This window comes from Ammospiza caudacuta, chromosome 22 (assembly GCF_027887145.1).
Source record: "Ammospiza caudacuta isolate bAmmCau1 chromosome 22, bAmmCau1.pri, whole genome shotgun sequence".
Taxonomy (NCBI): domain Eukaryota; kingdom Metazoa; phylum Chordata; class Aves; order Passeriformes; family Passerellidae; genus Ammospiza; species Ammospiza caudacuta.
The window spans coordinates 3,539,255-3,566,175 of record NC_080614.1 but is presented as its reverse complement, the minus strand read 5'-3'; the positions used below and the strand labels follow the sequence as shown (position 1 = coordinate 3,566,175).

The window sequence follows — 26,921 nt, the reverse complement described above, 5'->3', positions numbered from 1 at the left end:
GCTCATGGGCAAGAGGTTTGGGGCTGCTTCAGCCCATGAACATCACATCTCCCTGGAGCTGGGGCTGGATCTCCTGCCTGGAGCTGGGGCTGGATCTCCTGCCCAGAGCTGGGGTTGGATCTCCTGCCTGGAGCTGGGGCTGGATCTCCTGCCTAGGGCTGGGGCTGGATCTCCTGGCTGGAGCTGGGGCTGGATCTCCTGCCTGGAGCTGGGGTTGGATCTCCTGCCTGGAGCTGGGGCTGGATCTCCTGCCTGGAGCTGGGGTTGGATCTCCTGGCTGGAGCTGGGGTTGGATCTCCTGCCTGGAGCTGGGGCTGGATCTCCTGGCTGGAGCTGTGTCTGTCTCAGGTTGCTGTCACACAGCGCACTCCAGCTCAGCACACCCCCGTGGTTTGTCACGCAGAGCTGCACTGTGGGGGCTGAGCTTGGTGCAGAATGTCCAACACTGATGTCTGGGTGTTCAGTGGGGGTGTGGGGTGCGACTCACAGTGGCTCCATGCGTGTCTCACAGGAGCAATGGGATCAGCTCCATCCCACAGCTGCCCACTCCTGGCACAGGACCATCTCCCTTCCCTCTGACAATCCATCACATCCTTGATGATGCAGTTAGAAAATACACTTTTTCCCCTCCTTCAGATGAGAATCTAAAGGAAAATTGTATTTTAAATGACAATGCCAACCCCCTCCCCCAGAGCCATAAGCAGAGGGAACACTGAGTAAATGTGACAAGTGGGCACTTAAAAAAATCAATAAAAGAAATTATTTTAGTAAATCCTTTCTCAAGTGCCTTTGGGCTGGCAGTTGGCTGCTGTGCCCTCCCTGGACCCTTCACTCCAAGCCTTCTGCCTAATTCCAAGACTGTTCTCCTCGAACTCCCTGATACCCAAATGGACACAGAGCATCCCTGGATACAGGATGCTGGAAGAAGCCAGGCCACTTTCAGTTTTCTTTCCATGTTGCCCACAGGTGTCCCAGAACTGAACTGGAGTTTGTATGACCAACCCAGCATTTCTTTGCCACAGATCCCTTGGGATGAGTGACCAGGACACACTGAGGGCCAAGCACAGGCTCAAACCTCAAACTGTTCAATGAATTTTGCCACAGATGGAGCTTGGGGCTGGTGTTGAGCACCCAGATCAAGATGTGCATCTTCCCACAATGGCTTAATATAAATACAAGCTTGGACTACAACCCGAGTTAAAAAGGAGCAGAAAAAGGTACTGTGGAGTCTGGAAGTGTGTTAGGCACCAAATCAGCCTTGGGAAATGGACAGAGAGAGAGGGAGAGTCACCTCTTCAAGCCAAATGTTCAAAAGCAATAATTCTTTCCTGTCTCATGCAGGCAGTTCTGTGTGATTGGGTGTTTGCTTGTGGACAAAGCCTTGGATGAGCAGAGAATCCCATCCCAATCCTGCAGCACCAACAGCAGCTGGCTGAACAGCCCCAACCCTGTGGGATCCCACAGCCAGTCCCTCCCATCTCCGCAGCAAGGCACCCCTCAGGGCAGAGCTGGGCAGGTCTGAGCCCCTGGGATGATGGATTTAGGGACAGGAATTGCCAGGCACTGCATCCAAACCACGGTGCTTTGCTGGGTCACAGCATCACCCCAAACCCAGCTGAGCCTGACTCCACGAGGAATGATCTGCAGGTAAGGTCTGCAGGAAGCTGGGAATGGGAGGGGGATTAACATGGCTGTTGGGTCAGTGGGGAGGAGGGGGAGAGCCCTGTATGAACCAAAACTGGAAGGTGCAATCCCAGTATTTCCCTCTCATGAGTCTACAGGACCCCCAGATGGGGGTGGAAGAGTTTGAACCCTCTCTTGTGGCAAAGCATAAAACCCCAGAGTGTGATCACCCTCCTGCCACACTCCTGCCTGAGGCACTTGCCTGGGCTCAGCAGCAACACTGGCCAGAAAAGGGGCTTTTGTGGAAGATGTGGATCATTCCCACATCTTCCACATGATCCACATGATCCACATGATGTGGATCATTCTGGAGCTGTGCTGGCAGGGAATGTAGGGCTGGGTCCTTCCCTCTGCTCTGAGACTGGGGATGAAGAGAGTGGAGCCAACTCACTTTTATGGAAGGAGGTAGAAATCAAACAGATCCATGTTTATCCTGTGCCAAGTATTGGTTTTATTCTAAGCCAATTAAAAATATGTCTGGATGGAGCTTTTAAGGCTGGAGATGTCTGTGGGACACAAAAGGAAAGTCTCAGTGGGTTGCTGACTTGGAGAACCCGGGATTTTCATAAACCATCAAAAACCCCCCTGGTTTTCCTGCTGCTTTCCCCCAGGGTCCCAAACATGTTTCTAACAGGGCCTCCAACACCCACCAACCTCAGCCTGGAGACAGGGAAACCATCTTGGATTTGGGAAAGTGCCTGAGGCCTGGCAGCAAACCTGCAGCAGGCAGGGAAGGAAGCCTGGCAGCCCCAGCCTTTCCCCTCCTGGTCAGCAGGGCTGGTGAGCAGATCCACATCTGTCCAGAGTGGGGCAGGTAGAGCCTGGAACACCCCTGAGATCCTCAAACCAAACTCATCTCCAGTGGAGAATTGTTTTTAATTTCCTATAATGAACCCTTCTCTGTGAAATGTTTAAAATCCCCTCAGAGCCACCTGCTTCCCCCAGTCACAGCAGGGACACGGTGCCGAGGGGCGCAGCTGCTTCCTGCGAGGATTTGGATGGGATCTGGCTCGGATTCCTTGGAGCAGGACAGGCTGAGGCAGGAATGTGCCCTCTCCCGCCTCGGGGAGGTGCCGTGGGCGGCTGCTCCGAGCCTCTGATCCGGTGCCACGGCAGTGCCACACTTTGCTCCGGAGGGGCTGCAAACTGCAGCTGCAGCTCCATCCTCTGGGAATCCCGGAGCCACGGGTGTGCTGACAGCGGTTTTTGTGCTGGCTGAGCTGCTCTGCCCTAGTTTGCTCCTTTCCCCACTGCCTGGTCCTTGCTGTCTGTGCTGTGTGAGCAGTCTGGGCAGGGAGCAGAGGGCTCTCCCAGGGCAGAGCTGGAGGGATTCTGTCGGTGAGCACAGCCAGCTGGGAGAGCCTCACTCCCAGCCTCATCCTCCTCCTCCTTCCTGGTGTTTTCCTCTCCCCGAGCCTCGCTGCCAGCTGCCCGCTGGGATTTCCTGGCTTGAGGGGAAAACAGACTGCCACTGCCCCTCTCTTCCAGCTGGCAGTCCTTGGTTTTAATGCCCACGGCTTTTAGGATTGTGTCCATCTGCTTCATGTAGTCCAGGTGGCCGTTTACCTGCAGGGAACAAGGATCCTGTGAGGGGGAACCTGTGACAGTGGTCACAAGGGTTTTCAGGGTGAGAGATAGATGAGAATGTTGACCTCATGTTCAGAAGGCTTGATTTATTATTTTATGATATATATTACATTATAACTATACTAAAAAGAATAGAAGGAAAGCTCTCAGAAGGCTGGCTAAGCTAAGAATAGAAAAGAATGATAACAAAGATCTGTGTCTCAGCAGAGAGCGAGAGCAGCTCTGCCGTGAGTGGTCAGTAAATCCAAACATCCACAGGAGACCAATCACGGATCCACCTGCTGCATTCCACAGCAGCAGATAACCATTGTTTACACTTTGTTGCTGAGGCCACAGCTTCTCAGAAGGGGGAAAAATCCCAAGAAAGGATTTTTCACAAAAGATGTCTGTGACAGGAACCCACAGGGATCCAGCTCAGCCAAGCCCTTCATCCCAACAGCCACCACCACCGAGAGACTTGGGTTTGGCTCTGACACATGGAAAGAATGAGGCTGGAAAAAATCACAGAATCATGGAATTGTTAAGGTTAGAAAAGATGTTTGTGGCCATCAAGTCCATCATGCTGAGGCCACCACTAACCCATGTCCTCAAGTGCCACATTCACATGTTTTATGTTTCCAGGAGTGGTGGAATCACCACTGGGTAAGTGTCCATCAACCAGCCTGAAGTGGCTGCAGTGTTTGGGGCACTTTGGTGCTGGATGAGTTTTCCTCTGAGAGGTTTAAAAGCTTTTCCACCCCCCAAATCCTGGGTGCCAGGGGGTAAAGGAGGAGCTCTGCCATGGGAGAGACACCCAGGCAGGAGAGTTCTCTTAGCTCAGTTGCCTGCTCTTGCAAAAGGTGTCCTCCAGGTGCCTCAGCTCCCTTGCAAAAGCCAAGATTATCTTATTTAAATTAAGGCAGAGTCATTAAAGCTCACACAACTCCCAAGCTGAGGAATTGCACTGATCCATCCTGCCCTGTATAAAACTGGGAGCCCAGGAGTTATGGGTTCATATACCAATTAAAGGTCAACAGTATGTGTAAAAACCCAGACAGTTTTATTGTAAAATGAATTCCACGACAAGATAACCCCTTCTGAGATGGATGTTGTAAAGTTTCCTTCCAATCAGGGCACAGGAGGAGAGGAAATCTCCTCTGCACGTCATTGTTCTTGATACCAAAGGCCACGTGGCTGGAGAGGCTGAAATTCCTTCCCCATTCCAGGTGTCCCAAGTGCTGATGTACCAACAGCATCCCCAGATACTTCAGCCTCTCTGGTAAATCCAATTTTTAGCAGTTTAAATCTTCCTGACCCAGCCAGAGATTTGTCTTGGCCTTTTATTTTTCCAAGCCTTGCTGGTAATTAGGGAATTTCCATGGCAGGGAATACCCATAACCTCAGTCCCAGGATTCCTGCTTCTCAACACAGGGATGACACCCCCAGGAAGGGATGATGACGGTAAGAGCTTTTCACAGAGCTCTGTACAGACCCCAGCCCTGGGCCCTCTGCTCACCTCCTGCCTGGTGCCAGAGCAATCCTTCAGCTGCCCCTGGATCCCTGGCAGTGCCCAAGGCCAGGTTGGACAGGGCTTGGAGCAGCCTGGGATCATGGAAGGTGTCCCTGCCCATGGCAAGGGGTGACACTGGATGGGCTTTAAGGTCCCTCCCAGCCCAAAGCACTGTGGGATTCAGGGCTGTGCCAGCACCAGGGTTCCAGCACACCTCTCCCAAAGCTAAAAACAACCTTTCCCCCACAAATCCAACCCCCAACCCCCTGAGCTGTTTGTGTGAAGCAGCTTTGGAGGGGCACATTTGGCTGCACTGAGGGCTTGGAGCAAACGGAAGGATTTAATCAGCACATCAGGAATACAAATATGTGACTTGAATCTGTCCAGATGGCTCAACGGGCTCTGGATGTTTTGAACAGATTAGTTAATTAAAATAATTAACCATGGAAGGGCTGGGAGCTGTAGAAAAGTACAACCCTTTTACTTCTCACTGAGGGGGCTGTAGGAAGGAATGAGCACAGCCTTGGGCAAAGTGGGCAGAGACAGGAAGGAACTGGAGTTACTGGGAGCAGGGGCTGAAGGCTCTTGGTGTGCTGCACTCAGAACCTCTCCAGTCACACCATCTGCCTGCCCTGCCTTGGGAATGATCAGCCTGCTGTTACTGACTCATTAGTCAGACACAACAAATTTCCTCTGCCACCCTAAGGACCGATTTTCATTACTCCTCAGTATCCAGCAGCTTCCACTAAAACAACAGGGAATTCCTCTTCCCTGAGCACCATGATCCCTGAGAGATGCTGGGTGTGAGCCATTCTGAGGAGCTCATGCAGCTGAAAGAAAAGCTGAGACCTCCTGAGAGTCTGTCCCTCTTGCAGCTCTGCTCAACCTCTTCCAAGGACACTCACTGCTGTCTCCAGGATAGCAGGGGAGAGGACTCCATAAAGCTGGACCAGAGCAGCCCCTGAGAAGTGTGAGAGGAGGGAGGACTCTTCTCTGCTGCACTGAGCCACCAGCAAAAGAGCAGCAAACAAACTGCCTTGCCTCTTTAAAGTGGGAAACCCCAGCAATCCCACTCACTAAAGCCTGTTTTCATCTTCAGTCTGAAAGGCTGAATTCCTCTGCTGGAGATGGGAGGGGAACACCGACAACATTGTCAATAAAATCTTAAAAGGCAAATAAAGAGCTACATTTATATTTGTCAGAACAAAGTGCAGGGGGAATTTAGGACAAAAGGAAGTGTGCTTGGCACCAGAGCAAATACATTTTTGCTTGTTTTAAGGAATGCAGTGGGGTGGATTTACTGGGATTGTTTAGGTGACTTGCCCCAGACATACTTGGTTGACTGATCCCAGTCAACCATTTGACTTTATGGTTGTTTTGACTCACTGGGAGCCACGAGCCAGCTGCCTCTGGCACTGCTGCTGCAGGACTCCAGTGCCACACCAGGATCTCCAGGGGACAGAGCTCATGGGGATCCACCAGCCAGTCAGCTCAGCATGTTTGGAAAGGTTTTAAAGTCCAAATACACCCAAAAGTATTAAAAAAAAAAATCCCTGAGAACAATCAGTTGTGACGATGAAACTGCCAGGGCAGTGTTGCTGTTGGATACAGAGGATTGAGAATTCTGGTTTCTCCCTGGTTTCACTGCCAGGAACCTGGCATGTCCTGGAGTGGGTGCTGCCAAGGGAAGGGCAGGAGAAGGGCAAGGAGAGAGGAGACATTGCCCAGAATGCCAAGGGAAGGGCAGAGGAGAGAGGAGACATTCCCCGTGATCCTGGGACTCCACTGACTCAGGGACAGGCACAACTCAGTCACAACACTGATACCACAACTCTGATATCACAACACTGATATCACAACTCTGATACCACAGCACTGATGTCACAAAATGACGCCACAGGGACAAGCTCAGTACAGCAAGATAACGCTTCATTGCTCACTCCAGAGTCAAGAATCTTCAGCTCCCATCCAGTGCCCTTCAATAAAAGCTCCTCCACCCATCCCAAGCAGCCAGCACAGGAGTGCACATGGCTCCAAATGCTCTGCAGGGCTGTGGAACTGCCAGAGCTCAGCTGAGTGTCCCTCACCCCTCTGCTCCCTGTGGGCAGGGCAGCTCAGCTGGGCCTTCCTCCTGCTCCCCCTCACCAAACCCCCCTGGATTCACAGGGAATCACTGTGGAGGCCAGCAGTGTGCTGGGGAATGCACAGGTCACTCATACGCCTGAGAATTTCACTGCTTTTGATGTGTTTTAAGCCCATCAAATCCTCCACAGAGCAACCTTATTCCACAGCAAAAGATCCCCTTAAGTTCAAACACCTATGCAGAGCTTGGTTATTTCAGCAGGAGCAGCAACAACCTTGGGGGGAATCCTTCAGGACTCCCTTTTGGCTAACACTGTCTGTTTTCATAGCAAATGGTATTTTATGGGGGCTGAAGGAGTTCCTGGAGTGAGCTGAAGGCTCTGGAGCTCAGTGGATAATCACAGCTCACCTCCCAGGAGCCCTCACCTGCCCTGGCTGTCACACTCAGAGAGACACAAAGGGCACAGCCAGCTCAGCCCCTCAGGTGTTGCTATTTTCCACTCTCCCTTTCCCAAAGCTACAGTGAAGGTGATGTCCAGGACAAGCACTGGAGTCCAGCCCTGCTCTGAACTGAGCTGCCAGGTCTGGGAGCTGCTGGTGCACAAGGGAAGAAGCTCAGATGTCCCTGCTGCTTCCCAAAAACTCCCCAGTTCTGTTTGCTGCCTCAGAACCCACACAGCCCAAATGGTGGCACAGGCTGAGGGATTGCAGGCTCTGCCAGGCTGTCCCTCAAACTCCAGTCAGCTGTGCCAAGCTGGCAGGCTCCCCTGGTCACAGATATTCCCACATGTCACTGAAAGCCTTAAGTGAGACTCTGGCTACATCCTGCATCACAGAGGGCATCCACAGAATCCCAGAGTGGTTTGGGCTGCAAGGGACCTTGAAGATCCTCCAATTCCACCCCTGCCATGGCAGGGACACCTTCCACTGCCCCAGAGACACCTTCCACAGCCCAGGCTGCTCCCAGCCCTGCCCAGCCTGGCCTTGGGCACTGCCAGGGATCCAGGGGCAGCCACAGCTGCTCTGGGCACCCTGTGCCAGGCCCTGCCCACCCTCACAGGGAACAATTCCTGCCCAATATCCCATCCAGCCCTGCCCTCTGGCAGTGGGAGCCATTCCCTGTGTCCTGTCCCTCCATCCCCTGTCCCCAGTCCCTCTCCAGCTCTCCTGGAGCCCCTTCAGGCCCTGGCAGGGGCTCTGAGCTCTCCCTGGAGCCTTCTCTTCTCCAGGCTGAACAATCCCCATTCTCAGCCTGGCAGAAAATGTCCTGGGTTTCCCCACAGTTTTCTGACAGCTCATGGCAAAGCCCTGATGCTGCCTGGGCAGAGGAGATGGAAAATCCAGAGACAGCAGGAAACAGAAACCATTCCACAGACCTTGACACAGGCTGTGCTGAATGAAGTTAGAATAGGAATAAAATTCTTCTGTTTGGATCCTCAGGAAACAATGTCAAAGTGAGGACAGTGAATGCATCCAATAATTCAGAAGCTACAATTTAAATGGATTTATTAAAAAATTGATTCAATTTGGCACCTGCAGCAATGGTGCATCCTGGGCACCAGCAGTCCTTGAGAAACTAATCAAAAATATATTTGAAGAAAAATTGATAGAGCTGAATTTATTTTGGAAATCCTGACAATGCCATTTACATTATTCCTCTTTAATGTTTCTATTTCTGCTCTGCCAAATTGAGGGAATAAAGAATTATTCTGCTGAGGCTCAGACGCTTCGCTTTCACATCATCCCTTTGCACAATCACAGTCCTTGTGGACAGAATAAGTCACTCAATTCTTATTTTTCTTCTCATTTCAAAACTCACTCGACTGGTAAAAGTTCTCCTTTCATTGCAGTGATATTTTTTGAGCCAGACTGTAATTTTTCCTGCAATCATCTTTCAGCCACAACAGATTGATCCAGTCATTGTCACTTCTGGGCTGGTAATTGAGGGATGTTTCCCTCAGACACCCTCAGGCAATTCTACACCAAGGCAAGAGTTTTTTCCAAGAGTTTTTTCCACCAAACTTCAATATGTTTTGTGATCAATGTTGAAAATTCTGAGTAATCATTGGCTTTTGCTGGATTCATCCATTGCTGAAAATCTCTGCCAGCTTTATGCTCAATTTACTTTCAGCAATTCCAAGAGGAAGATGGAGAAGAGTAAAATACAGAATATCACAAGAAAACCCAGGGAGCAAATGGAGGAATCAAGTTCTGAAGGTCTAAGGGACAAATGGAGAGCAGCTGTACATTAGTGACAACAGGCAGCACAAAAGTGGGAATTAATATTCTGAATTAGTAAAGGAGTCCTTGAAAGAATTTCAAGGGAAATGTGCCTTCAGAAATGTCCCTCTGTAGACAGAAATGCACTCCAAGCCATCCCCCTGAAGGAAACAGCTCTTCCATTGATTTTTCAGCTGTTTGTGGAGCTGCTGTTGGCTGGTTTTTGTTGATGCTCTTCCCAACTACTGCCATTCATTTATAAGGTAGCTACAATTAAATACTCATTTTTTGGTGCTAATCCAAGTGGAAATTATTTCAATTCAATGGTTTAAAGAGTGTTTTAAAAGACCCAGTATAAACTGTGCATATAATTATCACTGGGAAATAATTTGGACATAATGTCTTGGGCCATGGAGGACAAGAGATCCCAAAAATAAAGACTGGATTCATACACTGAATTGGAGTGATCCTAAAAAAGAGCTTTGGGGATCCAGGTGTCTGCCACTAGAAACCACAGCAGGCCACTAGTGACCCAAAATACTGGACATATTGATCAGTATTTTTATGGAAAATTATGGAAAATATGGAAGATTATGGAAAATTCTTCAGGATTCCACACAAGAACATGAGATGAGGTTTGGTGTCCATAACCAGAGGGAAGCATCAGGACCAGCCTGAAGCAGAGGATGGCTCCTGCAACACCCAAAGGGCTGTCACCATTCCTCTCCCCATCTTGCTCCAGGAATACACAAGATTTGGCAGCTCAAACATCACCATCTCTGCTGCTTTCAAACGAGTTCTCAGCCCAACCCCACAAAACAAGATCACCTGAGATTAACTAAAGGAACTTTTGCTGATTTTGGGGACAGTGACCTGTTCTGACTCATCCCTCATAAGCTGATGGCAATCATGTGTCTGGGCAAGAAGTCTTGGGCATTTTGGAAATTCCAAGAGCTGTGGAGCAGTCTCTGCCATGTCTCTCCTCAGCAATGTGATATCCTATAAATCCACCTCATGGGGATTTGCAGGAGGTTTAAACCCTCCCCTTCCCCCAGTGTCACCAGGGCAGTGACACCTTCGTGGCACGTCAGTGACATTCAGCTCCTATCAATAATTCAGCTGCTCTAATTGCAGCATCTCAAACCCATGATGTGCACAAGGAGTCAGCAGAGTCAGCCTTCCCCCTGATTAACACTTCTAATTGCCTGCTGCCCTGGGATTTTGTTTCCATGTTAGCTGAGAAGGTCAGAATGGGAGCTCAAAGGGAGCAGAGAAATAAAACAGAATCAGTGTTGTGTTCCAGCAGAAGACAGGAAATGAAAAGCTGAAATTTCTATCCTTAATTTTCTATCCTTAATTCACCTGTCTGGCCTCTGTGTGGCCATTCCTGAAGATTCCAGCTGAGCAGCACTTTGGGAAAACTCCCACAGCTTTGCTCCACCAGGGGTGGGATGGGGAAAGCTGCCTGCAAAGCCAACAGCTACAGACCTGCCCACTGCAAACCAGGAAAGAACAGGGATGCAGTGCAAACTGTCCCATTTCCACATGCAAAGTGCTCTAAGGGGGAACAGAATATCTGTCAAAGGTGATTTGTGATGCCAGTTATTATGTTCCAAAAGAGGAAGATGTACTGGCATCACAACTTTGCTGGCTCTGCAAAGGAGCAGTGAATTTCCTCTGCTGGGCTGGGTTTGATGGCAATACAGACCACCTGTGAGCCACTCAAAGGTGGCACTGGTGCCCTCAGCTCTTCTGGAGCTGGAGGAGAAGCTGCAGTGCCAGGAATTCAGCCCTGCCCAGGGTGGCTGGGGGCTGTGAACACTCTCCACACACCCCACAGATGGTGTGGGAATCCCCTGTGGAAGGATACACACCTGTTCCAGGCACCAAGGGGGAATGGGAAAATCCCTCCTGTAGATCTGCAGGAAACTGTGGCTCTCTGCTTGTTCCTGGTTGTGGGAATTCATTTGGGCACCAACCTTATGAAATGTGAGACCTGTAAAATGGTTCTCTCTGCCTTTAGAAGCAGCTGAGCACCCCCAGGCTCCCACAAAGCACATCCAGCTCGAGCAGTCTGTGTGAGGAGTGAGGAGGGACAGAAGCCTCTGAGGTTTGTCAGCCACAAAGCAAAAACAAACTGCAAGTTATTAATGGCCTCCTTTGCACTTTTCTTTTGGAAAAGCTTTTTCAGTTTCTTCCTCTGTTCTAACACAGTGACACTGCCAGCACTCTCTGCTTGTGTCCCAAAGGGAAAAAACCATATTGAATATGTATTTAATGTGGGATTCTTGGAGCTCCCAAATCATCAGCAGCGAGGAGCACAGAAGATGAAGCCACTGATGATTCCAGGGCTGTGGAAGCCATCCCTGTGACCTCACAGCCCAACAGGCAGATGGAATTGTTTCCACAAGGCCCTGCATGTTGCCCTGAGGGGAGAGGGGCTCTCCCAGCTCCTCCAGGCAGCTCCCTGAAGCCAAGCTCTGCTCCAAGCTCTTGTTGCTCTGATCCTGCCCTTGGGGAGGTGGCACTGCTCGCTGCTCACAACTCAAACAAAGGAGCAGTGACACACTGGCAACCTCTTTTTGCCTTTCCAACTCCCCAGGGTTCTTAATTAATCCATATTTTGTAACCACAATTATTTCTTTGCTGCAAGTCTTGGGAATACAGTGGGAAAAGCCACAATTTAATGTGTTTGGAGAAAAAAAGCCTGACTCACAGAAGTGCCAAATCAATTGGATTTCATGAAATTCAGACTTTCCACCTGCTAGTGGTATTGATGTACCTGACTGCCTTGAAGCTGTCTTCCCTCATAATGGGAATTTTGGTCCCTTTTCTGAGAGCTGACAGGAGGGGGGATCCAGGGGGGGTTGGTCTCTTCTCCCAGTCGACAAGTGAGAGGACAAGAGGAAACAGCCTCAGTCTGTGCCAGAGGACATTGAGATTGGATATCAGGGATATCAGGGAACATTTCTCCATGGGAAGGGCTCTTCAGCCCTGGCCCAGGGCAAGGATGGCATTCCCTTCCCTGGAGGGATTTAACAGCTGTGTGGATGCAGCACTTGGGGACATGGGTTAGTGGTGGCCTTGGCAGTGCTGGGGGAACAAATGGCCTCAAGGGTCTCTTAAAAGCATTTTCCCCCTCACCAATTCCACAATTCTAAGATCCATCCCTGCTCTCCACTGGACTTGCAGCCATGCATTCTCATTGATTCTAAACCTGAAAGTTCATCCCCAGCTGCTGCTGCTGTGAAACTGCCCATTCCTGACTTGTTGCTGACTCCTGAGCCTCCCTGAAGGTGCTCCTTGAGCAGTTCTGCAATATTCAAATATTAATTCAGATTGCACTGAACAAACTCCTCTGGGAACAAACAGCAATCAGGATAATCCCCTGCAGCTCCACAACTTCTTTGGTCTCTAACAGGTGCTGTCAAATAAATCCACAGAATAAATCAGCCCCTTTGTAACCACGAGGAAGGATTTTCTAACTGCATTTGCTGAGTGGGAGGATATTTTTCTCTCTGCTTTTTTACTGACAGTCAGATAAAATCACACTAATCAAGAGAGACATGAGATGGAGGCCTTGGAGGTGAATTGCTGTTTATACTGAGGGCTCCTAATCCTCCACTCTTTTGAGGATTCTGGTGCTGCACCAATGAGAACCAAGCTGGTTGGATACAGACCAGTTTTCATTATGGATGGACCAGGAGATGCCAAAACCACTGCTGGTGCTTCATAATATTTTCATGCTGAGCACCTTTGCATCAGCAATACTTTATTGTTCTTTCACAGCTTGTCCTTCTCCTGGCAGGGCACTCACAGGGACCTCCAACAAGGGCAACTGCAGGGGTGGAGCTGGTCCCCATAAAGAAAATACCTGTATCTCTACATATCTCTGAATATCACTTTGTATTTTTCTGTTCTGCTACTGCACTGTACTTGCAGCAAAATCCATCTTTGCTTTCTTGCCACTTTAAAAAATATTGCCTGTGGGTATTTCCTTCCCCATTCTTGCTCCTTTTATTTCTAAAATGTTCACCAGAATGCACTGTATTTCTTCCCCTGGTCTGGAAAATGGATCAAGGCAATGACACCTACTTAACATACATTTTTCCTCCCCAAAGCTTTGCAGTGAGATGAAGGAAGTGTCAATTCCTTCTGAAGGAGAGCAGCACTGGGACTGACTGCTGGCAGCAGGCAGCCAGGATGCAGACACAGAGCCCTGGGAGATGAGCAGAGAGCAGCTCTGCAAACCTTATTCATTCAGTGAAATGTAAATCCTGCTCCTCTGAGGGGAGTGGAGAAGCTGCTGTGATCCAGGCAGGATAAAGTGTGCAGGGCTTCAGGGGGTTTCATTCTTCAGGAGGCAGAGGGGCACGAGAAGGAGGGTCTCTGAAGAGAACTCAAAAAGAGAGGGGTGGCATGGACTGACTGACAGGAAATGTCACCCCCGTGCCACCACTTGGCATCTTGGGCCATTTTCATGCCAGCAACAGATGCCAGAGAGCAAATGAGTACTGGCAGCTCTGGGATGGTGAGAAAATGGATGTGGGAGTGTGGAAATGCTGACAGCCCAGAGAGATGCAAAGATGCATTGGCCAAGTTTAACAGCCTCCACCGAACCCCCTCCTCCTGGGAAGCCCCTGTTTTGTTCCTCCAAGGCTCTGTTCTCTCTGCTCAGCTCCAAGCCCTGCGTGTGCTGCCAGGGGCTGTGCAGAGCTCAGTTACCATGAATGAAATGAGCTGAGAACAGTTGGGTATTTATAGGCTTAGCAAGCTGGTGCTCCAGAAAATCTAAAAGCTCTTCCAAGTGCCTTTAGCTCCAGAGCAGCACTGATGGTCCCTGCCAGCTTGTGGGGACACTTGGGAAGAAGAGATCACCATGGAAATATCCCAAGCTTTGTGTTGGGCATCTTCCACTTTGCAGAGAGTAAACAATAATTAAAACATTAAGATATGGAAAAAACACAATGGCATGCCCAAGATTTCTGTGGATATGGATGCACAAGATAAGCCCTGCCTGGTTTTCTGTGGAAGAGCTCACTTCTTCTGTGGAAGAGCCAACAACGTGGTGATGAGTGTAAGATAACTGAGTTGAATATTGCTTAGATATATTGCCAGATGTTCTAACAGTGGCTTATCACTAATGACACCAGCCAGCTTTGAGGAAGTTAAATGTTTCCCAGATATAGCTGTGATTCGCTCCCTGTTTCCTGGAGACACACTCTGAAAAGGCAGCAGGACCTGGCAAACCAACCATTGCTGTCACAGAGCTTCTGTAATTCCAGAGCAGTTCTGGCTCCTACAGCCCTGGGGACCAAGGTACAAGGGCCAGGAGCCCGTCCCAGCATGAACCTGAGCACTGTGGAGGCTCCACCAAGATAAGATAGTGGCTGGCACCTGCCATGTGCGTGTTTGAGATCCACGTTTTCCAGCTGCTGATCCCACCTCCCCAGGACCCACTCACAGGGCCTGGCAGTCAGCTCCTTCCAATCCAAACCTTTCCATGATTCTCTGACAGCAAGGCCCTTCTTGAGGAGTGACAGCATTTTCTATCTCCACTATGAGATATGTCAGAACCAAAAAACCCCAGACATATCCAAGAGGAGAGGCAGATTCTCATTGTTTTGCTCAGTTGGGCCAACAAAATCCAGAGGGAAGTGTGGAAAAGAGTTCTCTCAAACTCAGGAAAGAGGGACAATGTACCTAGAGGGGCTCTCTTCAGTCCCCAGCTTCTCCAGGGCAGTCACTGTGGGGTTACAGTGCTGCAGGCAAAGAATGATGGAGAAAAAATGAGAATATGAGAACTTACCACAGAGGAAAGGTCCATGTTCACCATCCTCCTGTCATCCAGGTCGACTGGCTGGAGGCCTGCAACGTTGAGCTGGACAGAGGAGGTTCTGTAAACAAAGCTCAGCAGCCAGTCCCCCCTGGAAGCAGAGAAGAGTGGGAATAATCTTGTTGCCCAAGCGATGCCATGTGGAATCAAAGAATTCCAGAACAGTCTGAGTAGGAAGGGACCTTAAAGCTTATCCTGTTCCACCCCCCACCACGGGCAGGAGCACCTTCCACTAGATCAGGTTGCTCCAAGCCCTGCCCACCCTCACCTGGAACACTTCCAGTGGGTTACTGCTCAGACCATGAGGAGAGTGGAAGTGCTGGGAAGCACAGTGATGTCTGGACCAAGACCTGCTGCAGGTCTGTGTGATGTAGCAACCACACAGGAATGACTTGCTGGATTCAGGGCAGACCCCTGGGACACAGGGCTGTAAGTCTGAACTGAATCCTGATCCATGGCTGTTGTGTCTTTACCTGCAGGGAGTTTAAAAATCTGACCCTTCTGTTTATTTCTATGTTTGCTCAGGGTTTGCACATTGACATATTTCATCTTTTTAACGTACTGCTATGTTCTCCAGGCCATAAAGCTGTAAAAGTGATGAGACCTACAACACTGATGTTGGGACATAAATATTAACTGTGAAGCTCCTGGGAGTGCTCCTGATTTATAGGTGCTGTAGAAATACATGGCTTCAGTGACAGAACTAGGAAGGGTTTGTTCCCACTCTAAAGCAGTGCCATAAGTCACTGTGACAGTTTCAGGGTAGACTGTAGCATGAGGAGAGAAGGAAACACAAAACTCTTCTGAGCTGAACAACAACATAAAATCTGGGTACCAAAATGCCACTGTACTCTACAGAGCAGATTTAAGTGGGACATGAGTGAGATTTGTGCTCTGTGATGGCAGCAGGTGAAGTGCTCCTGGCAAAGGTGCCCATTCCTGACTACTCCCAAATACTCCATACTGGGAGTTGTAAGTCTATGCAGAGCCCTGCAAAACCTTATAACACATTCACACTGCTCAGGTGTTGGTTCTTTCAAAAGCTGAGCCAGTCCAACTGATTTGGGTGAGGTTTCCCAGTGGGAATTTGCAGCCCTGCTGTTTAAGTGGAAGGGGACAGCTCCAAGAGCTGACAGGGCTCTCACTCACCCTGTCCCCTCATATTCCAAAGCCAAAGGAGAACAAGGACTGAAGCTCAGCAGCTGGGCTCAAATCTGATCTCACAGGAATTCTATTCAGTGTAATTCATCCAACCTAAATAGAGTTACTCCTGAAGTGACAGAATGAGGCCACCCTTTGTGCAAGCAAGAGACCAGAGAAATCAGAATCAGGTGAGGCCTTACCACAAAATGTTTGTAGAATCTTTCTCTCTACCTCAATCCTCACAGAAATTCCCCAAATCTCTCAATTCCCTCCTCTAGCTGCCCCTCAGGTTGCCTGAATAACCCTCTGGACACACCCACACTGTATTTTATTCCAACAGCACAGGCAGGCTTAGAAACTGTAAAAATCTTTTTTGTGTCTCTGTGTGTGTGTGTGTTACAGGAAATGGATACACTGAGCAGTGATACAGTGAAATTTATTTTTGTAGAACACAGACAGGAACAATATTTTCTGGGTAAACTCAGTTATATGCAATGATTTCTATGATTTATGATTTCTTGGAGGAACTCACAGCACTCCCAGGCAAGCAGCTTTTCCTTATGGCACAGGAAGAAACACTGCAAGAGGTGTTTACATCTGGCATCCCTGAAAATCCTGGCATCCAAAGAGGACAAAAGCAACAATTCCCAGCCTAGCTGAGAGATAGGACTGATAATTTGTTGTTTTAACCTTGAAGACTTTAAATTAATGTATTTAATTATTCATTCTAAGTTAAAACACTCTGTTAGAATCACAGTAACACAGCACTTCCCCACCTTCCATGTATGTGTGTAGGCATCCATATGGATGCATGCATGGAAAACACCAGCAGCATTTTCACCTGTCCTTGACCTGAGGGCTCACAGCTTTATAAACTGTCTTGACTTGAAGATTCTTTGTTAATTTTCTTGCCTGGTTATGTCTCAATTTATTTCCCCATGTTCTTAGTCTTCCCCGCTTATTCCTTGGTTTTAATTTCCCCTTATCTAATTGTGCTGGTAAGCAGTGTTCCTGCCACAATTATCTTCCAAGACACAGTCATTAGGTTTGAAGCTGTCACTTGACTACTTAATAGCTTTTCTGAGATTGCTTCAGCTGTTTCAGGCCTCTGAACCTCCCTCCTCTCACTCAGCAGCTCCCATAACTCTGCCCTACAGTTGTCTGCTTTTACTTCTAAAATGTTTTTCAATGTGGTTTTAAAGGGCTGGTATTTGTTTTGAAGGCAATCTTTGTATTCTTTCATATCCTTACTAAATTTGCTACAGCTATTCCAGTTATTCTTCCTTTGCAAGTTAAATATCTTGTTCATGTGGACTATCTTGACCAGAAACTCACTCCAGATATAAAACCCTTCAATTTGCTTGAGCTCCTTCCCTTCCATTGTGATTTTCACATATTTTTCCCCATAAGCAGCCCCAAGTGAACTGCATCTTAAAGCTTTTATAGATTCTAATTCCCAATCTTTAAGTCAGCAAACTTAACTGCTGTATTTACAGTCCTTCACGCAAAGCTGAGATTTAAAGGGCCTTCAGAATACATCAGATTATACACACAAACCCAGGCACTTTAGGCTGTGAGTGGTAGAACTCTGTCCCTCTATGAACACAGGTTTCCAGTGGCACAAAGAGCCAAAGAGCTCTGTCAAACAGCTCCAGGTGCCTCCTGAAGCTGCCATCTCAAATGGATCTGAGGCAGAGGCCTGGAGGGACGAGGCTCTGACACTGCTCAATGTCCTCACCAGCACTCACAAAGTGCTTGAAAGGGATAAATGCCCCAAACCACCTGCAGGCTAACAAGGCTGGGCACTGAGCTCACACTGACCTGCAGAAGCCATTTATGATCCTGCCTGACACCACTCTGGTGAGAGCTCTCCAGTGCTTGGCTTCTCCTTCCACTGGAGCTCCCAGTAAGACAACGTCTTCAATGATCCCTTGTGAGTCTGTCAAGGTGAAAGCACAACAGTTCAGATTCAGAAGATGGATCAGAAAATATTCTTATGTGAAGTGTGTTCAGATGTGCACAAAAATCATAATTTAGGTGAAAATCAATTTGCTTGAAAGACAGAAACAATGGAAAGGAGGATCATAAATAAAACTTTGCATACATCTCAAGTGTCCACAATTCACCTGGAGTTAGTAAATGTGAAAAACTGAGATTCTCAGACAGTGCAAAGGACCAAGCACTGGGAAGGAGAAGTGGGCTGGCCTCTGCCCAGAAAGGTGCTGGAAATCCCTGGAAAAGTCTGGAAACCCCTGGAAAGGTCTTTCTGCAGACTCACTGATGTGGGTTTGCACAGAGCTTTGAAACAGGTGAAGGGGTCTGAGATCCCACAGAGTGAGCAAATGTTGTTCTACGTGAAGCATGAGGAGCTCTTCCCACAGCTGATTCTATGAAAAACATGACCTGAACATGCAAGGGGAAATCCCAAATTGTTAATATTGATTTGGAAGTAGCAACAACTTGCCAATACCCAGTGAAGATCCATCAAACTTCTTTGATTTCCTTCTCCTGTAACATGAATGCCCAGGGCCTGATTTGCTGAACAGCATGTTAACTTTTTAAGCATAATAAATCCTCCTCACTTACCAAAGAGCTGCAGCTGGGCAATTTCAGGAGGAATAATGATTGAATGAGAAATATTGGGCAGCCCTGCTACTTTCCTAAACTCCTGAACAATATATCAGTATCTTCCATAAATCTTTGTAAAGAGAGATGAAGGCTCTGATGCCACAGCAGTTAAATGGAAGACTCATGAGCAGAACATTCCAAATCCATCCTCAGCACCTGTGGCAGACCAGGCTCCACAGACCTGAGCCAAACCCAACATTTGAGGGAGAGGTTCTGCCTGGGCACTTTTCAAATCTAAATCCCTTAGCTTCCTTTCCCTGATAGCAGTAAAGGATTGGAGCTGCCTGCAGTGCCTGCCTCCTTTTCTGCCGTGTAAATCCCGTGCCTGACAAATCCAAATGAGCTCTCCTGGAATTATTTCTTATTGCAGAGCAATTTTTGCACCAATCAAAAAGAGCAAAGAGCAATTCAATTTTGTGAGTGTAATCTGTGAGCAATAAAGTCCTGTTCCCATAATTATGGGCAATGAAAAGGAAGCACAGAGTCTTGCAGGAAGCTTGAACCAACCAAGGTTCTAAATTCCATGTCTGTGGTGTGAGCCAAGTGAATAAACAAGCAGCTAATTCATCAGGATCCTGAATATTTGGGCAAGGTGTTGGAAGCTTTTGTTTCTTCAGTCCTTTGTCCAGTTTATTGCTTGCTTAGAACAAAAAAAAAAAAAAAAAATTAGCCTTGGCTGAAAAATGTTCATTTTCTTTGAATGTTGACAGGATAGAAACCTGGGAACAGATCACTGGCCTGCAGAGCAGCTGAGGCTTGAGATAAATGAAATCTATTTCACAGTTTGTAAATCTTTTAGATGATGATGAACAATAAAGTCTGTAAAAGCAGTGGAAAAAAATTACTTAATTAACCATTTACCCTCATAGAGAGTGGCTAATGAATAAGGAGTTTTATAAAGGAAAATTTCCAGTTAAGTCCAAGCAGGTGAGAATGGAGTGAGAATGAGAGGCCAAAATTCAAACCTGATTAAGATGACTTCTCCAGAAAAGGTGTGGAAGAAAGAAGCTGTCCCAGACACCATAACCAGTCCTGGGAGCTGGGCTTTGCTGTGCCCTAGGGATGGAACTCACTGGGAAAGGGAAAGCACCTCAGCACATCAGTCCTGACTGCAGGGAGAACAGCACTGAATGCAGCCCTGGCTGTGTACAGATGTTCCAGGGCAGAGCATTCCCAGGGCTGAGCACAGCAGGGATCACAGCCCAGTGGGATAATGGTCACATGAGCTGTGATCAGTCCCAAACACCCAGTGTGTGACACCTCACCCCTGTCACACACAGCTGGGTCTCAAGGTTTGGTCTCTGGAATCACGATGGGAATCACGATGAAGAAATCAGAGCAATGATCCTCCCACGTGTCTCTGATGGCTCATTGACTCCAGCTCCTGCCACAATGGCATTTTCTGGAAACCTGCTGAGCTCTGGCTGCCGGAGTGATCCGTGCTGAAGTACCCCAAGGTTGTTCCATTGCTTTGCAGAGAAGCCTTTGAACAGAATCTGTGTTCCTGCCATGGTGTTTCACTGGCCAATCCACCATTAGCTCTCTGTCCTCAGAAATGCCAGTGCCATCTGGATGCAGAGCCTGCATGACGAGGCCGTGTGTTCCTTTCGTGTCAGGCATCCAAGTCCAAACCCAAATCAGTCTCAGCTGTCCCAGGTCCCAGCTCTGCTGCTTCTGTGGCTTGCTCTGGAATGTGCCTGTGAGAACGCCTTGGCAATCTGTGCTAAACATGCTGCTTTTCATCTCACAAACAGCTCAGCTTGCAGAATTCAATTAAGGAGCTGAAAAATCAGTGTATGGTGGGAGCTGCTCTGATACATCACCACAGCACTTGGATTTCTTTGCAGTGGCAGCCAACCTTCCAGACCCCTAAGGATTTCCTCCCTAAGCTATGGGCTCGTGTCATTCCAGAGCCTGCAGACTGCAATAAAAACCTGGAAATTCCTCAGCCCTTGGCATTCTCAGGACACAAAACGTGTAGATCTAGGGCCAGATTAGGATCTGGGTTCTGGCTCCGGTGTAACTCACTAAGGATTATTCTGGATTTGATTATATTTATTTTGAGAACAGAATTCCTGTATTTGAAGACTTTTATCTTAAATCAGAAGTGAAGTTCTGGCACACAGCTGTCAGTCCTGACCTTCTCCATCCTCACTTGACTCTGTTCCCACCTTCTTGGATTTTACTGGACATTTTCCTTTATAAAATTCCCTAGTTATGATTTATTGTGAAGTAAGTGGTTAATGAGTTAAATTGCAACGTGGTGGGAAGGCAGGCTGCACACACTCACTGCTGACTCAACTCCAAGATACAATTTTCATCAACTGATCATAATGATTTTACTCTTTTTTTTTTTTTCTAAATTAAAAATAGAAATCTATTAATAAACAGAACCACAATGGGTAATAAATTGGCAGATGGTTTTATACTTGACTTTGGGGGAAAATTACCATGAAAATAGCAGATGACAGTGGCATTTCAGAGACTTAAATGGAAGGCAGGACTCAGGGAATCAGATGCAAGAGCTGCAGAGAGCTCCCAAGAAAGGCAAAGCATCCTCTGCTGGGATCAGGCAGTGCAGGGGCAGCTCCAGACTGATCACAAATGTCACGTTGTAGTTCACAGACCAAAATGCCCCACTGAAACCCCTCAAGTGAATACAGTGGATTTTTTTTTTTTTGTTTTGTTTTGTTTTATTCCTATCCTAAAAGAGCCAAGCTGTATTCTTCCTCTTGGAAGAAAAATTTCTCCACCAGGAGTAAGGAAAATAAAAGAAAAAATGGTTAGAAGGTGAATGTTACCTTTTTCCTGAGCCATTTCCTGCAGGCAGAAGTAAATGACTCTGGCACCCAGGCTGAAGCCAATCAGTGTGACAGGTCTCTGGCCCTGAGAAAGAAGGAGAGGAAAAAATGCCACCAAATGGTGTTTTCTCTGGAAAGAGATCAGGCTGGAGATCCCTGAGAGCCTGAGACACAGAGCACCTGCTTGTGCATCACCTTTGAAATAGTGGAGCAATTTAGTTGGTTTCAAAGGGATCAGGTCTCCTCAAAGTTATGCCCAGTTCAGTATGGAGAATGCTACATATTTGTATTTTGTATTTTTCATCTTTAGAAAATCATCTGAAAACAATCTAGTGATCAGAAGTTACAACAAAGGGGATGTTTCAAACAGAACCAAAACAGACACTGCCCTTGGTTTGAAATTTCCAAATGAAAACCTTATTCAAGGAACAAAATTTTCCTAGAAATGTTTTCAATACACAGAAGAAGAAGCTGCAATACAAAAATACTGACCACGTCCAGATTTCAGGCTGAGTGACAGCAGCATGTGATGGTTATAAAAGATGAGGTGGCTTTTAAGCTTTAAGCTTTTATTTTGAACAGCCTAATAAGATTTTCTGTAAGATTAAAGGGAGCCTAATCCCAACATCAATGAAAAATGGTCTTTGTAATATCCAGGGAGCAGGTGTGCAATGGACACCCCAGACATCTCATTAACTGGTTTTAGACTCTCCAGCATACTGGAATGTGTGTTTTCACAACAGCAAATGCTTAACAGGCAGGAACAAATGCCCCATAGCAAAAGAAAGGGCTTCTATGAAACAAAGTTTATTGAATTTTCTAGAATTGGGTTTTTATGAGAAATCAAGTTTGTCCCTCCTCTGCTGTTCCACCTTGCTGGGACACACAGCTCTGGGGCCACAGCTCCCCTTGGGCTCCTCTGTGATCAGCAGTGACTGGTGTGAGACAAACACATGGCCAGAAAACACCAGCTCTGGCCCAGCAAATGATGGCAGGCTCCTGGGGGGCAGAAATGCCTTTTTTTTTGAGCATTTTCAGAGAGACTTCTGTTACTTCTGTCAGGTACCAGCCCATTCCCCTTCTCTGCAGGCAAAGCTGCAGAGCCACTGGGCATTGGCTGCCACCCACTTTTCTCTCAGGCTGTTTTGCAGGTGCCTCTTAATGATCCATAAATATTTTTAACACTTTGTATTCTGCTTTCCTTTTCACCCATCCTCACCTCCCGCTCTCTAACTTCCACTAGGTGAGTGGGCCTGGCTGTGTTGTGACATGGTTTAGCCATAGGTCATTTATGACCTGGATCTCTTCTTCCTCATTGAGAAAAGCTTTAGCTTAAATGGAACAAATCTCAGCAGGATTTCTCTGATCCACTTGGGACCTCCTCCTTTTCCCCAGTAAGCCAAATATCTGCTGGTCACCTTCATGCAGCACTCTCTGTGTTTTTGTTTTATTAATTTTTGCCCATTAGAAAGATGCCATTTAACCAGCATGACTATAGAACTTCACCTCCCTGGGCCAGTCCCTTCCTGCTGTTACTCCTGGATAACTGTGGCCACTCACCTGCTGTCTGCTGAGCAGGATGTGTGCAAGGTGCTTGCCCACCTCAGCAGAGCGATGCAGGCACACTCCCCAGGGGTTGTCAATGACACTGGACACAGTCAGGAGGGATGCTGGCCAAGTCAAGGCTGTCACAATTCCTGCAACACACAGAGGTTCCTTAGAAAACATCAAAAGCAAGAGAGTTCACTGAAATTAAAGGCTAAGCCTAGGAGCTTATGTCATTTCCAGCTCTTCTTTCTTAATAGCTGTGCTGAGAAATGCTTTGCTGGACTAAAGATAAGAAAGAATTTGATGTTCTGCCACAGGGGGAATGAGTGCAACCCACATGTTGGGCTGTTTCTGTAGAGCAGTAAATGTGTAATAATAGAGGGAAATGAAGAGTCCCAGGTGAAGGAAGGTGTTTCCAGCTGTAACTTTAACAGAATGATGCAATGTTATGGTGGCTCAGCAGTCCAGGAAAGCACAGCTAAATTACAGGTGTGGTAGAGGAGGTTCTCAGGTCACTTCTGGGCAATGCCAGCACTCCCCCCTCCAAAACATTCCCTCTTTGGGAAAGCTCCTTTAACACTGAAACTGCACAAGAGCTACTCAAGCAGATCTGATAGGATTTAGTTTCTTACCTGACAAGACAGTGAATTTTAGGGCTTCTTGAGCCATCATGTTGACAAAGCCATTCAGCAGGGAATCCAAGGCGTTGCCAAGCTCCATCAAGTACTTGGATTCCCAGGCCAGGCAGTACTGCTCACTCGAGTGCAGCATGCTGCTCCACGGGGCTGTGAAGCTCCCTGGGAAAGGTTGCAAAGATGGAATTCATGTTGGGAGAGAACACAATGGCAAGTGGAGCCCAACAGAGGATCAGAACAAAACCTGCAGGACACTGGAATATTCCAGCAATGCTATTAATGACAGATCAACACTGAAGGGCAGAGCAGAACTGTCATCTTAATTAATTAAAAGCCTTCCCACACTGTTTCTTCCCCAAACAATGCAGGTTGAGGCAGCTGCTGATCCAAGTGTCACAAGATCCCCACCGTGGTCTGTCTTATTTGAGGACACGTTGATTTGCAACTACTTGCAGCTCCAAAACCACAAGGTGGCAAATTCCATAAAACTCCTGTCCTCAGTCCCTCTGTTTGAAGGAGTGTGTGCACAGACAGATACTGCTGTAAGGAGGAAAATGGATGACAACCCTAGTTTTGTTCTTTAAAACATTCTGGCAGATTGCTAGTTATGGAAGAAGAATGTGTGTCATCTGGAACTCCCTTTTATAGGCAAACAGACACAAAATGTTCCTGGAGGGACACACTTGCCTCTCTAACCCTGCCTGGGAGCCTCCAGCTCTGAGCATTTGGACCTCTGGCAAGTGAAGAGAGAAGCCAAAGCACAGCACTGCCAAGTGAGAAGTTCCCTGTGACAGCAAGCTGCAGCCTGGGAAGTGACAGGGTGAGGCACCCTTCTGCATTAATGATATCCAGAGTTAATTATGGTGCTTCTCAATAAACTGGCAGCTGTTCAGTCAGCTGAAGCTGAGCACATTAGCAGACAGGTGACATATTTTATATGACAAGCTGCACTGGAAAACAAAGCACTACAGACCTTTCAAGGTTTCCCCTGTAAGTCACCTCCAGAGTGCTGTGCTTAACAGGATTTACTTGACAGAACTTTCTTGCCAATAAACCTCATTAGCTGGCAGACATGGAGAGAGCAAAACCACACTATTTTCTCTTAATTCCTGGTGGATAAACATAAGGTCTCAGAGATACTTTGTACTAGTGCTGGCAATCATCTTCCAGACAGATCTTTTCTGGCAAAACCATGCAACAGTTCCTACCAGAAACAATCCTGCTATGGCTGCTCCCAGTCCTGCTACCACCACCAACATAATGCCCTCTTTTTTTTCCTCTCTTTGCTTGGGATTGCAGATTGAGTTGCAAAGTCTTATGGTGAGAATTGATGTGGCTCAGTTACCATGCCATGGAAATGTGGGGTAGATATGGTGCTTTGTGAGCACAAACACAGCCTGGAGCAGGACACAGCCACAGCTCTTGGAGCTCCTCTCAGCTTCTCATCATGCTCTTACCATATTTGCCAGTGCACAGCCATCCAGTGATTGCTATGGTGATGTGGAGCTGCTTCCCTTCCGTAAGTGGGAGGAATTCAAACTCTTCTATGGCTCCCACACGTTTCTTCATTTTGTATCCTACACAGAGCCAGGAAGAAACACACGGCTCAGAGATGGCACAGAAAGGACACCCTCTGCTGACAGCAGGAGTTCGTTAAGAAATTAATTGGGTAATCGGGAGAGGGTTTTTTTCCTTTCCAAAACCCTCAGTCAGCCCATCCATTACTTATAGCATAGTAAGGAGCCAACATGATCTTTCTGAGCTTATGTGATCTGAGGGAATCCAGCAGAAGGGTTTTTTTTTGCTGTAACAGGTGTTTTTCTCCATGGCAGCATCTTTCTAACCCAAAGCAGGAAGTTTTCATTTCCTTCATTAACCACATACCAAATATTCCTTCCCTATTTGGTCACCAGGGGCTACACAGTACCTTAATCAGCACTGAGACAAAAATCTCATGGATTCCACCTCAAATCGCTTCCCTCACTCTGCAGAGAGCTCAGTGGGGTCATTAACTGTATTTACAGATGTGATTCTCAGCCCCAGTGGCTGAGAATGGTGTGGTCACTCTCTTACCAGTAAGACCAGCTCCTGCTGCTCCAAAAAGGGATGCCATGACAGCAATCCCAGCAGTGGATCCCAAAGCAGCTGCTCCAGCACTCCCGATGATCGCGCCAGCTCCCGCAGCAACCAGAGGGGCAGCCAGGCCTCCTGTCAGACCTGAGGATGCAGCAAGAGATATCACCAAACTATCATCCCTTAAAAACCCCAGGCAGGCATTCCTCTGTGCTGGGAGAGTGCTGCTGCTGCTGCTGGAAGAACTCTTTGCATGTTCAATAAAGAGGCTTTCTGAGACCCTCCCCAGGCCCTGATTCTCTGCCCAAATTCTTTGACTGACTTCAGATAAAGGAAGAATAATTTCAAAGTCAAAGGAAGACTTTGGGGTGAGCTGTGCTCTGTTTGCTCAGGAAACATTGATCTAATCTCACACTCTTGATTTCAGAGTTGAAGATCTGATCCTCTTATGAGAGCAAAAATTGAGAAAGCATTTTTAAGGGGTGACAACCTCAGTTTAATACTTCCCCCAGCTAGTAAAGCTACACTGGGATAACTTTTCCAGCGAACTCTTTCATGTTTATTTTTGTGGGGCTGAAAATACTTTTCTTGGAGTCAGACCCCTCTCTGTCCCTGGGCTGTGTCCCCAGAATGCCAAGGGCAGCCTCACCAATCACTGTTCCACCCCCAACAGTTGCCAGACCGATCAGCAGGTATCTTTTCAGCTTTTTCCTTTTTTCCTTCTTTTTTCTTGAGACTTCTGCAGTTCTGTGGGGGGATTAAAAGTACAAAAACAAAGAGAAAATTCCAATGCTGCATCAAAATCTGCTTTTATTCTCTTCAGTGTAACTTCCCTCCCAGGAGCCATAAAAAGGAACATGCAGGTGTGGACTGTGACAGCACAGTGAGATTTATGAGCATGGATTTAGAGATTTAAATTGAATGGATTAAATGGACCACAGATTTAAATTGAAACAATTTAATTGCTGACAAAAGCCAACAGATATTACTTACTCCGAAAACCCTTCCTAATAGGGCTGAAGCTTGTGAAAAAAAAAAGAAAGAAACAAAAAGTCAAAAGCATTTCATTAACTATATGCTGCCTAAGTGTCTAAAAAACCACAAGAAAGCTAAGAAGAAACAGGGAAAAGTGTTTGAAATAAAAGGGAATAGGGGTAATTTGTACTGACAAACAAAGATGCAATTAAACTGTTTTG

General features: G+C 47.4%; 1 protein-coding gene across 1 annotated transcript in view; it reads right to left on the bottom strand.

Moving 5' to 3' along the window:
* Positions 1-2,150: 2,150 nt before the first annotated feature.
* Positions 2,151-26,921, bottom strand: part of TMCO4 (transmembrane and coiled-coil domains 4) — a 36,209-nt gene continuing 11,438 nt past the window's right edge. The window contains exons 5-13 of the mRNA XM_058818796.1: positions 26,375-26,472; positions 25,726-25,869; positions 25,110-25,229; positions 23,650-23,814; positions 23,030-23,166; positions 21,470-21,554; positions 17,862-17,979; positions 14,871-14,988; positions 2,151-3,249 (exon numbers count right to left, since the gene is read on the bottom strand). Coding sequence (XP_058674779.1) covers positions 2,914-3,249; positions 14,871-14,988; positions 17,862-17,979; positions 21,470-21,554; positions 23,030-23,166; positions 23,650-23,814; positions 25,110-25,229; positions 25,726-25,869; positions 26,375-26,472 — 1,321 coding nt within the window. The 3' untranslated portion in view covers positions 2,151-2,913. The remainder of the gene's footprint in view (positions 3,250-14,870; positions 14,989-17,861; positions 17,980-21,469; positions 21,555-23,029; positions 23,167-23,649; positions 23,815-25,109; positions 25,230-25,725; positions 25,870-26,374; positions 26,473-26,921) is intronic.